The 13384-nt window shown below is 36.7% G+C and overlaps 1 protein-coding gene across 2 annotated transcripts in view; it reads right to left on the bottom strand.

Annotated features, from left to right (window-relative positions):
* Positions 1-1479: 1479 nt before the first annotated feature.
* The window catches only part of CHEK1 (checkpoint kinase 1), a 32329-nt gene continuing 20424 nt past the window's right edge, over positions 1480-13384 (bottom strand). For both annotated transcript variants that reach the window (XM_032167825.2, XM_032167826.2), the window contains 2 exons: positions 4775-4876; positions 1480-3398 (listed from right to left, as the gene is read on the bottom strand). In XM_032167825.2, coding sequence (XP_032023716.1) covers positions 3303-3398; positions 4775-4876 — 198 coding nt within the window. In that variant the 3' untranslated portion in view covers positions 1480-3302. The remainder of the gene's footprint in view (positions 3399-4774; positions 4877-13384) is intronic.

Here is a 13384-nt window from a genome sequence, read left to right as displayed (position 1 = left end):
CAGCTCAGAAGGCTGAGGTGGAAGGATCACTTGGGCCAGGGAGGCTGAGGCTGCAGTGAGCTGTGATTGTGCCACTGCCCTCCAGCTTTGGAGACACAACAAGACTCTTAAAAAAAAAAAAAAAAAAAAAAAAGCAAAAGCCATAAAGCTTTTAAGAAGATTGCATGATTACGTACAAGAAAATCTTCATGATCTTGGAGTAGTGAATGACTCCTTTAATACAAAATATAAAACACTAGACAGAGAAAAGGTCTAACTAGGACATTAAAATTACAAATGTCCATGAAGGATGGAACAATAAGCCACAGAATGGGAGGGTATATATATTCAACACATGTAAATTGACAAAGGACTAGTATGCTGAACATATGAAGAACTGAAATTATTAAGAAAAAGAAAAGGCAATTAGAACAATAAGGAAAAGACTAGAACAGGCATGTCATAAAATGCTCAACCTCATTTAAACTTAGGAACAAGCAAATTAACACCTACTTGGGAGGCTGAAACAGGAGGATTGCTTGAGCCTGGGAGGGTAAGGCTGCAGTGAGTTGTGTTTGTACCACTGCTCTCCAGCCTGGGCAGCAAAGTGAGGCCCTGTCTCAAAGGAAAAAAAAACATAACAAAAACAAAAACAACAACTTATACTGACCACACCAACTGTAGGTGAAAATTTGGAATACTAGAAACACATTCTGTTGCTATGAACATTCTTATACTTTAGATCATTCCAAACTGTTTTTCCAGTAACTGTACACTTTTCTCCTATGGAAACACTAATTGGTACAATCACTTTAGAAAATAGTTTGTCATTATTCTATCCTAATACCCAGCTATTCCTCTTCTGGATATATACCTTAGATTCTAGGACCTAGCAAAACGAATGTGTACAAGAATGTTCTTAGAAGAATTTTATAATAGCATCAAACTGTACACAACCCAAATATCAATTAGCAGCAGAATAGTTAGTGGGATGTTCATAAATACCATCCTATATAAAAATTAAAATTAATGAATTCAATATGCACAAAAGCATGGCTATAAAGAAAAATCAACACATGAAAAATACAGCAAAATTTATATAAAGTTCATTAATAAAACCATATTAATTAAAAATACATAAACTAAATGATATTATTTGCATAAATAGTTGAGAACACTCTAAAACACACCAAGGAAAGGATTATCGCCAAAGTCTATTTTGTGATTATTTCTGGGGGAAGGAAGTGGGTTGTGACTGGGAGACTGTATATAGGAAGTTCTTAAGGGTCTGTAAATGATCTTTCTACAATTGAGTTGTGGTTAAGTGAATGTTAACTTTACAACTGCACATTGAACTGTACATATTTTATGTATTATTATGTAATTATGCTTATCTCGACGACCACACACACTGTACACATTACACACACACACATACACACACACACACACACACACACAAGCATAGGTTGATTTTTCCACCAAATTTGAACTGTTATCTTCAGGTAGTAAATTTTACACATTTTTATTTTTAATAATAGGAGTAAATACCTTCCCACAACAATATAATGAACATTACAGGAAAATTAAGGCAACTTATTATTTACAGAATGCCTTTCTGTGCAAAACAGGACACTATACTCTTCCTGCACATTAAAGCATTAAAGATTAAAATAACTCTAAAAGGTATTTATTATCAGTGTCTTTACTGAGGCAATTACCAGTGTTCAGATAAATAAATGTCAGAGCTAATCCAAATATGAAACTTGAAATTTTCCCACCATTCTATACAAATTCCCACAGCAAACAGAGGAGGTTATTATTTTAGGTAAGTCAGGGAAACACTTTGCAGAGGAAGTGACATTTCTGAGATGGAGAAAACTAGGAGAGGAACAGGTTGGAGAACAGGAATCAAAAGCTGTTTTTGGTCATGAGATGCCTACTAGACATTCAAGTGGAAATGTAAAGTAGGTAAAAGGCTAGAGCTCACAGAAGAGGTTCAAGTCAGTGAGAGCTGTTTTTGAAAGATACTAATGACTCAGATAATTCTCAAGAACAAAATTTCTCCCATATTTGAGAATTTATACTGACTCAATTCTTAGGCATACCCTAAATAGGTTCAAATAAATAAAACAGGTTCAAATTTATTCCTCCTATGGGTATACTCCAGTAACACAATTTGCCAGTATACATTAATATGTGATAAACTCTAATCATAACATTCTACATGTTCTTGGCTTCAGATTAAAATAACTGATTAATTTTATAATGTTTTATAATTTTAAAAATTTTTATTAGAGGCAGGGTCTCACTCTGTCATCCAAGCTGGAGTGCACTGGTGCAATCACAGCTCACTACAGCCTCAAACTTCTAGGTTCATGCAATCCTCCTCTCTCAGCCTCCTAAGTAGCTGGGACTACAGGCAGGAGCCAAGGCCTCAACCTAATATGCCCCAAAGTTAATACAAATTTTATTAGAAAAACAAAGTTTTTGTAAGTCTAATAGGTAAAGGAACAAAGAATCAGATCTATTTTTCTTATAGCTTCCTTACTATTCCCTTCCCTTTTATTCTTTATCACCTAAAAGCTTGGTCACCAGTAAGTTCAAAAGGTTAAAATATGGCTATGAAAGTAGAAAATATAGAAAAATATTTAAGATGTTCAACAGTAATTTTTAGAGTAAAGTTAGTTAAGCACTAGAGTTTATGCAATACTGTAAAATACAAATATTTTACTAACTACACTGGAAAAAACACCTACTTGCAATTTTAATCATTATAATTCAAAAACAGGTTTATATAACTGGCCAGGCCCTTTTGAAAATATAAGTACAAATCTTGGGGATATGTTTTGAAGCTGGCTTCGCTTTAAAGACTGATAAATCTACTGTCCAAAATCACAAGAATTATGTCTTTATTGGTTCATCTTATAATTAAATCAACATGGAAGAATATATACTTTTTGGATTAAACAAAATGTTTTGATAAAAATGAGATACGTGTGTATAAAAGCTGGAAAACTCATGTCCCCTGAAACTTGGTTTCCACCAGATGAGTTTCAAATTCAGATACTAAACACACATGAAGAAATAATCAAATGAATTCTATTCATCCTTTCCCCAAAGTTTTGCTTACAATTAAGATATAGGTATTATTTGTATGCAGAACAAACAAAATAAATTGGAAGATGTTTGGATAAACAGGGAAGTGAACACTTCAGGAACTACTGTTTGCAGTTTGCAGAACAGGATAATCTTCTCTAGGAAGAATAATGTCAACATAGCAGCACTATATTCACCAGGATTCCCCAGAGCCAATGGTCCGATCATGTGGCAGGAAGCCAAACCTTCTGGCTGCTCACAATATCAATCAGCTTCCCTTTAATCTTCAGGAAGTGTCTCTTGAACTCCAATCCATCACCCTATATTAGAAATAATATTAAAAAATAATGTCAAAACAAAAACAAAATTCTGCCCTAAAATCAATCTCTTTTTAATGGTAACAACAGACAAACATCCTTAGATAAGTCTAGCTGCAATTTTCTTTTAGGTCTGTTTATGAAGACCAAATATCCTGGCAGAGAAAATTGTTACACAAATAATTCTGATGTGGTTTCATGCCCATCACTGTTCCTACTGCACTGAGCTCAGAGAGCAGATAAACATGACATCCTATCTGTTTCAGGTGTTGGTATATCTGGACCTAAGTCATTACATTCCATAGGCAGTGAGGGTTTGGAAACTAATGATAAGCTATACAACTAAACTGAAGTCTTGTTGTCATAACACTATTGACCAAAATCAATAGATTTAGTTATGAGAATTTCATTATACTACGATCTTAATTTAATTCTGTAGCAAGCATCTGAAAAACAGTATTGCAGCAAATCTCTAATACAAAGAGTACTGCAGCAAATGCTCCAACACAGCAGCTACCCCTCCAACCCTCTTTAGAGCCACATACTATCTCTCAGAAAATAGAGAAAAATGTTATTTTGGTTTTATGTATCAAGGGCTGTAATACTATCATCTTAGAATCAATGATTTCTAAAGAAATCATCAGAAATATGAACAAAAAAATCTATGCATAAAATAGCAATCACAGAATTATTATAACAGGTAAAGGTTCATTAAATTATAATGAAATATTTGTAACAAATCATAATTTTTATTAAAAGACATAAATTAAGAAAAATATTAAAATGCTTCAAAATATTAATGTGATCACTGAAAATTTAGAATTATTTTTATTTTCTCATTTTTTGCTTATCTACATTTTTCACAAAAGCAGAAACTTTTTTTTTTTTTTTTTTTTGAGACCGAGTCTCTCGTATTGTCACCCAGGCTGGAGTGCAGTGGTGCCATCTCGGCTCACTGCAACCTCTGCCTCCCAGGTTCAAATGATTCTCCTGCCTCAGCCTCCCAAGTAGCTGGGATTACAGGCACCTGCCACCACGCCTGGCTGATTTTTTGTATTTTTAGTAAAGATGGGGTTTCACTATGTTGGCCAGGCTGGTCTCAAACTCCTGACCTCGAGATCCACCCGTCTCGGACTCCCAAAGTGCTGGGATTACAGGCATGAGCCACCATGCCTGGCAAAATCTTTTATAATAAGGAAAATGTCATTTGAAAAAAACAATATTTGGTAAATAGATAACAAAAACACATGCTCATAATATTAAATGAAAAAAGCAAGTAACCTATTTACAAAATGCCACATATATACAAACATAATGCCATTAAAAAAATGCACATAGAAATATTTCCATAGAAAGAATACAATAAAACATAAAAATACCTTAGAAAGCCGGAAGTCAACCAATATTTTATCATCCATTTCTAACAAATTCACTTTGAAAATGAGTTTATTGTTTCTCCTATCAGTTGTTGATACAGTAACCTAAGGCAACAAAAATAAGGTTAAGCCACATGGGTGAGTAGATAATAAACTAGTAAACCCACTATGAAGAACAGAATGGAAGTTTCTCAAAAAACTACAAATAAAACTACCTATATGTTCCAGCAATCCCACTACTGAGATGTTATCCAAAGGAAAGGAAATTATACGGAAGAGACATTTGCATCCCTACAGCATTATTCACAATAGCCAAGATACGGAATCAACCTAGGTATCCAACAACAGATGAGAGCAGGCCAGGCACTGTGGCTCACGCCTGTAACCCAGAACTTTGGGAGGCCAAAGCAGAAGGATCGCTTGAGACCAGGCTGGGCAACATATCGATACCTCATCTCTACTAAAATTCCCAAAAAATTAGCGGGCATGGTGGTGCATGCCTACAGGCCCAGCTACTCAGGGGGCTGAGGCAGAAGAGTCACTTGAGCCCAGGAGGTTGAAGCTGCAGTGAGCTATGATTGTGTCACTGCACTCTAGCATCGGCGACAGAGCGAGACCCTGTCTCAAAAAAACAAAACAAAAAGCCAAGCAAACAGATGAGGATAATATGATATATATACACAATGAAATACTACTCAGCCATATAAAGGAATGAAATCCTGTCATTTGCAGCAACATGGGTGGAACTGGAGGACGATATGTAAAGTGAAATAAGCCAGGAACAGAAAATTAAACATCGCATATTCTCACTCATATGTGGAAACAAAAAAAACAGTTAATTTCATGGAAGCAGAAGGCAGAACAGAGGACACTAGAGTCTAGGAAGGGGAGAGAGAAGGGAAAGATAGAGATTCGTGAAAGAATACAAAATTACAGCTAGATAGGAGTAAGTTCTAGACCACTGTAGGATGACTATACTTAACAATAACAGAGTTTCAAATAGCTAGAAGGATACTGAACATTCCCATCACAAAGAAACGACCAATGTTTGAGATTATGAATATGCTAATTATCCTGATCTGATCACTATACATTATATGAATCAAAACATCACTACATACCCCATGAATACAATTATTTTATCAATTAAAAAATAAAATTAAAAAAATTTGCTGGCTACCTCCATAACAGGAGTAATATTAAGTATGCTGATAATCTCACTCATTCCAGAGTCTCTCTTCTCCTAATGGGTATGTGTGTCCCTAACCCAATCTATCCACAGGGGTGCAGCTCCTAGGGATTGAGTGTATATGAACTTACAGCAACAAAACTTACTGTATTTTACCAAAATACCACTGAAAGAAGAAACAATCAAAGATGAAAACATAATGGGAGGAAAAACAAGATTATTAAAACATAAGAAAGGAAAAGGCCTGACTTGTGGCTGAAAAGCTAGAGCGGCAATTAGAAGATGGCAAAGGTCTTGAGAGGCCTTCAACTTCCACTTTCAGTCTTTTAGAATGTTCCTATGGCATGTAAAGACGCTCAGCCTAGCTGAATGATGTGGAAAGAAGGGCTCAGCTAATAGCCAGTGCCAAGACTCCAAACATGGGAGTAAGGATGTTTTAGACCACCAGCCACAGTAAAGACATCAGATGAATACAGCTGGATGAGTTAAGCCCGAGCAAGATCAGCAGATGTGCCTGAAAAACACAGCCCAAATTACAAAAGTATTTGTAATAATTCTTACTTCAAGAAACTATGAAAACACACAACTATACCACGACTGTGCAGCACTGAAATAACCCACTATGTTCTGGGAAAATTAATACAAGATATTCAACTCAACACATCTGAATTAAGCTCTTAAACTTCAAAGACAAAGAAAATACTTCAAGAAATGAGAGACAGAGTGAATCAAGGAGTGATGTCACTGAAAATGGCAGAGAAAAGAACTCCAGAAGTCCATTACTCCACAAAAGCAATTTTAAAAACCTGCCAAAACCTGTCAGAATCACCTTTTTCAGAACATTGTAAACTAACTAAAAGCTTGCAGCAACTTATTCAAAACAAGTGAAACGCAGTAAGAACAGTGAGCTTTCTGGCATTGTAACTTACCCTGTTCTCATCCCCTGCTCCTCACTCAGTAGCAGCCTTGAAAATAACAGTCCATATTTAAGGTATAGGTCCAGGTGGGAGCAGAATAAACCTCATTTACAAACTATCTTAAGCCGATCTGATCCTCTAAAATGACCTGATCAAAAGGCTTGTCCTAGCCAGGCACAGTGGCTCATGCCTGTAATCCCAATACTTGGGGAGGCCGAGGTGGGTGGATCACCTGAGGTCAGGAGTTCAAGACCAGCCTGACCAACATGGTGAAACCCTGTCTCTACTAAAAATACAAAAATTAGTAGGGTGTGGTGACAGGTGCCTGTAATCCCAGCTACTTGGGAGGCTGAGGCAGGAGAATCGCTTGAACCCGGGATGTGGAGGTTGCAGTGGGCTGAGATTGCACCATTGCACTCCAGACTGGGCAACAGTGCAAGACTCCATCTCAAAAAAAAAAAAAAAAAAAAAGAGGCTTGTCTTTATTTCACCTTTGTAACTCTAACTCACCTTGTGCTAAAGCTGCTCCTGAGTAGCGTTTGTTGAAAACACTTACAGGAAAATGCTTTAGTCTCTGTTGCCTGAAGCAATGAAAGCAACTGGTGCAAATAGACTACCCAAGAAGTTTAGAAGAGGTTACGGAGTGAGATGTTTCTGGGGAATAGGACTCTGAAAAGGTCCAACATATACCTGGGAATCTACTGCCCATGACCAGGGCAGTACATATGGTTAGGAAAGAGCTGAGAAGGCCCCTAAGCTCTACATGTGCCCTAACTTTGTATTTTGCACAAGCAGATAGTGAAGGCTGAAGCAACATTGTAAACTTCTTGGTTGAGTATTGCAGGTGTGCCCCAACACAAATACAGAACTACTCTGCAGATTTTTTGTTTTTGGTACAAAGAATTTAAGGAAATCTCTGTCCAATCATTAGCTGACCACTAACTAATGGGACAGAAACTGTACAGCCATGCATGACAAACAATACCAACTTTAAAAAATTATATCAGAAAAATCACTAGGGCCGGGCACGGTAGCTCACACCTGTAATCCCAGTACTTTGCAGGCTGAGGCGGATGAATCACCTGAGGTCAGGAGTTCGAGACCAGCCTGGCCAACATGATGAAACCCCATCTCTAATAAAAATACAAAAAGTTAGCCGGGCACGGTGGCAGGTGCCTGTAATCCCAGCTACTTGGAAGGCTGAGGCAGGAGACTCACTTGAACCCAGGAGGTGGAGGTTGCAGTGAGCCAAGATCACACCACTGCACTCCAGCCTGGGCAACAAGAGCAAAACTCCATCTCAAAAACAAAAAACAAACAAAAAAAAACACTAAAAAAAACAAACAACTACATCAAGCAGTAACAAACACTGGCAAGAGGGGAAAATCTGACTTCTAGAGTTGCCACATATTGCCACAATATGTCCAGTTTTCAACAAAAAATTACAAAGCATATAAGGAAACAAAGTATGGCCCACATAAAGGAAAAACAGCAACCAAAACTGTCCCTGAGAAACATAAAGAAAGAAGAATAAAGAAAAATGAACAGTCTAAGAACTGTGGTACATCAAGTATACCAACAATAAACATAATGAGTCCAAGAGGGAGAGGAGAGTTAGTTACAAAAAAAAAAATCTGAAGAAATAGCGGCCAAAAACTTCCCAAGTGTGATTAAAAACATTAATTTACATATCCAAGAAGCTCAATGAACTCCAAATAGAATGAACAAAGAAATCCACACCAAGATACATCATAGTCAAACTGTGGTCAACAGAGAAACATAAAAGCAGCAAGAGAGCAGCAACGTCTCACATAAAAGAGATCCTCAGTAAGATTAACAGCTGATTTCTCATCAGAAACCACAAAGGCTAGAAGGCAGCAGTGGCATAATCAAAGTACTCAAAGACAAAAGCTAATAAGAATTCTATATCCAGCAAAACTACCTGTCCAAAAAGTGGAAGAGAAATTAAGGCACTTCAAACTGATAGGAATAGATAACTACACTTGATCTTAGCCAAAAGGCTAAGAAGCGATTTTTTTTTTTTTTGAGACAGTCTTGCTCTGTCACCCAGGCTGGAGAGCAGTCATGCAATCAGATCACGACTCACTGCAGCCTTGATCTCCCATGGCTCAGGCTATCCTCCCACCTAAAGCCTCCCCAGTAGCTGGCATTACAGGTGCACACCACAATGCCCAACTAATTTTTAAAATATTTTTAGTAGAGATGGGGTTTCACCATGTTGGCCAGGCTGGTCTAAAACTCCTGGCTTCAAGTGATCTGCCCGCCTCAGCCTCCTAAAGTGCTGGAATTACAGGTGTGAGCCATGACACCTGGCTAAGGCACTTTAGAGTCAAAGACACAAATAGGTTAAAAGGAAAAGGAAAAAAAAATAGACCATGGAAACAATAACCAAAAGAGAGCTGGTAGCTGGGTATGGTGGCGTAAGCCTGCAGTCCCACCTACTTGGGAGGCCAAGGCAGGAGGGTCACTTGAGCCCAGGAATTTGAGGCTGCACTGCACTATGATCGTGCCTGTAAGTAGCCACTACACTCTAGCCTAGGCAACATAGTGAGACTCCAACTAAAAAAAGGAAAATACACAAGATAGCTGGTGAGCTGATGTGGATATACTAACATTAGACAAAATAAACAGACTGATGAAAACTGTCAATTTAGCTGGGCATGGTGGTGCACACCTGTAGTACCTAATACTTAGGAGGATCACTTGAGCCCAGAAAGTCAAGGCCAGCCTGGTAAACACACAGAGACTGCATCTCTACAAAGGCATTTTTAAAAAGTTAGCTGGGTAGGATAGTGTACACCTGTAGTCCCAGCTACTTAGGAGGCTGAGATGAGAGGATTACTTGGGCACAGGAGGTCAAGGTATTAATATACTATATTAATAATGGGAAAAAGAATCCCACATGATTATCTCAATAGACGGAGAAAACATTGGACAAAATCCAATACTCTTTCATCATAAAAACAAAAACCCGACAGCTAACATCATACTTAATGCTGAAAGACTCGAAACTTTCCCCTAAGATCAAGAACAAGACAAAGACTCTATTTCCGTTCAACATAATGTTGGAAGTCCTAGCCAGGACAACTGAACAAAAAGAATTAAAAGGCATCTGGGTTTAAAAAAAAAAAAAGTAAAACAATTTCCTGTATCTCTATTGATAAACAATGTAATTTTTTTTTTTGGGGGGGGATGGAGTCTTGCCCTGTCCCCCAGGCTGGAGTGCAGTGGCGCGATCTCGGCTCACTGCAACCTCCGCCTCCCAGGTTCAAGCAATTCTCCGGCCTCAGCCTCCTGAGTAGCTGGGATTACCGGCACCCGCCACCACGCCCAGCTAATTTTTTGTATTTTTAGTAGAGACGGGGTTTCACTATGTGGGCCAGGCAGGTCTTCAACGCTTGACCTCATGATCCACCCGCATCGGCCTCCCAAAGTGCTGGGATTACAGGCATGAGCCACCACGCCCTGCCAAATAATGTAATCTTAATATATTAAAAAGCCTAAAGAACTTGTCAAAAAAACTACTGGAGTTAATGAATTCAGCAAATTTTCAGGATACAAGATCAATACACAAAATTCATTTGCATATATACTAGCAATGAACAATTTGAAAAAAAAATTTTTTTAAATTCCATTTACATCAGCATCAGGATAAAAAAAAGAATAAACAGGATTACATTTAACCTAGGAAGTGCAAGACTTGAACACTGAAAACTACAAAATATTCTTGAAAGAAATTAAAGACCCTAAAAAAATGGAAAAAAAAAAAAAGGCCCCATGTTATTGGATTGGAAGAGTTACTATTAGAGGTTTAGCATCCTTAATCTAAAATCTGAAATCCAAAATGTTCCAAACTCCAAAACTTTTCAGGTGCTGACATCATGCGACAAATTGAAAATTTCATACCTGATAGGTTTGCTTTCTGATAGTTCAATGTACAAACTTTGTTTCATGCACAAAATTATTTAAAATATTGTATAAAATTACTTTCAGGCTATCTGTATCAGGTATATATGAAGCATAAATAAAATTACTCATGTTTCAACCTGAGTCCCATCTGTAAGTTATCTCAATATGCATATGCAAATATTCCAAAATCCAAACAAATGTAAAATCCACAAAACTTTTGGTCCCAAGCACCTGAATAAGGAATACTCAATATGTACTAAAATGGAAATACTCCCCAATGTAATCTCTTTTAAAATTCCAAATTTTTTTCTTGCAGGAATAAGATAATCCTAAAAGACAGAAAAACAAGGGGCCACAAATAACCAAAATACCTTGAAAAAAAGAACAAACTTGGACAACTCATACTTTCTAATGTCAAAATTCACTATAAAGCTACAGTAATCAAAATAGTGTGGTAATGGCATAGCATAGACATACAGATCCACGAAATAAAGAATTGAGTCCACGGGGGAAGAAAAATAAAAGGAAAAAAAAAAAAGAATTGAGAGTCCAGAAATAAACCTATACATCTATGACCTATTTATTTTCAACAAAGGTGCCAAGACCATCTAATAGGAAAAGATATCTTCAACAAATGGTGCTGGAAAAACTGAATATTCACATACAAACATTTGAATTTGCACCCTACCTCATACTATATACAAATATTAACTCAAAATGGACAAAGACCTAAATATAAGAGCTAAACTTTAAGACTGTAGTCCCAGCTACTTAGGAGGCTGGGACTCCTAAAAGAAAAAATAAAATATAAATCTTTACAATCTTATGTTAGGCAACAGTTTCTTAAATTGACACTAAAAGCATAGGCAACAGAAGAGAAATTATAGATCCACTGGAATTCATCAAAATCTAAAACTTGTGTACATCAAACGACACTAACAAGAAAACAAAAGAATGGGGGAATTTTCTCCCACAGAATGGGATAAAATATTTGCAAATCAGGTAACTGAGAAGGTTCTAGTGTCCAGAATGTACAAAGAACTTTAACAACTCAACAATAAAAACAATCCAGTTAAAGTATGGACAAATATCCGGATACTATTATAAAGAAATGGCCAATAAGCATATAAGAATATGCTCAAGATCATTAGTCTTTAGAGAAATGAAAATCAAAAGCAAAATGAGATAACACTTCATACACACTAGGATGGCTATAGTAAAAAGGGGAGGCAGTTAAGTGTTGGCAAGGATGTACAGAAATTGGAACCCTCTCACATTACTGATGGGAACGTAAAATGGTACAGGTGCTTTGGAAAAATCATTTCACAGTTTCTCAAAAAGTTAAATGAAGAGTTACCATATGCTCCAACAATTCTACTCCTCCATATATATCTAAGAAATTGAAAACATATGGTCACACAAAAACTGGTACAAGATTGTTCATAGCAGTATTATTCATAATGACCAAAAAGTAGAAACAACCCAAATGTCCATCAATGGATGAATGGATAAACAAAATGTAACACATACACACAATGGAATATTATTCAGCCATAAAAAGGAATAAAGTACTGATAAATGCTATGAACCTTGAAAACATTATGCTAAATGAAAGCAAACAGACCCAAAGGACTACATGTCATATGATTCCATTTATATAAAATGTCCAAAAAGGCAATCCCTAAAGACAGAAAGTAGATTCGAGGTTGCCTGGGAATGGAGCAAGAAAGGAATAAAGAGTGACTCTAGGTGGTACAGAGGTTTTTTGTTTTGTTTTTTTTTCCCCTGTGGTGATGCAACGTTCTGGAATTAGAGGCAATGGTTGCACAACCTTGTGAATATACTAAAAAGCACTGAATTTTACATTTTAAAATGGTTATGCAAATTTTATCTCTGGGTCTACCTGAAAGAAAGTGAATCACCTATGTGAGTGAGAAGACTATCAGGCTGACCTCAGATTTCTACACAGTAACAGTTCCCCCTAACTTTTAATTTTGAAAACTCAAATCTACAGAAAAACTGAAAGAAGAGTATAATAAATAACCACATACTCTTCATTGGCCTTATCTACCAGATATATGTGTGTTTATTTGCCTTTATGTAGTTGTTTGCCTTTTTTTTTTAATTTTAAGCTGAAAGAAGATATCACTTCACTTCAACTTTGCTTTGACACGTTTCTCCTTTGAACAAGGGCATTCTCCTACAAACCACAGTATTATCACACCCAAGAAATCTGACACTGATACAAAAACATTACCTAATTAATATACAGTCCATATTCAGATTTCCCCAATTGTTCCAATAATGTCTGTTATAGTTTTGATTCAAACACATGATCTAGTGAAAGATCATGCATTGCACTTAGTTATCAGGCCTCTTTAGTCTCCTTCAATATAAAACAGCTCCCCTATTTGTCTTTCATTGACATTAACATTTTTTTGAAAACCCTTAAAGGCAGTTTAGAATACCAATGTTATAACTATGCTCTAATAATATAAACAATAAAAATTGACGGGTGCAATCAAGGGAGATGGGAGAAAGTGTGGGATTGCTAATGTATTCGTCTGTCATAACAGG

Source organism: Hylobates moloch, unplaced genomic scaffold (assembly GCF_009828535.3).
Source record: "Hylobates moloch isolate HMO894 unplaced genomic scaffold, HMol_V3 SCAFFOLD_11, whole genome shotgun sequence".
NCBI lineage: Eukaryota > Metazoa > Chordata > Mammalia > Primates > Hylobatidae > Hylobates > Hylobates moloch.
This window is presented reverse-complemented; position numbering and strand designations above follow the sequence as displayed.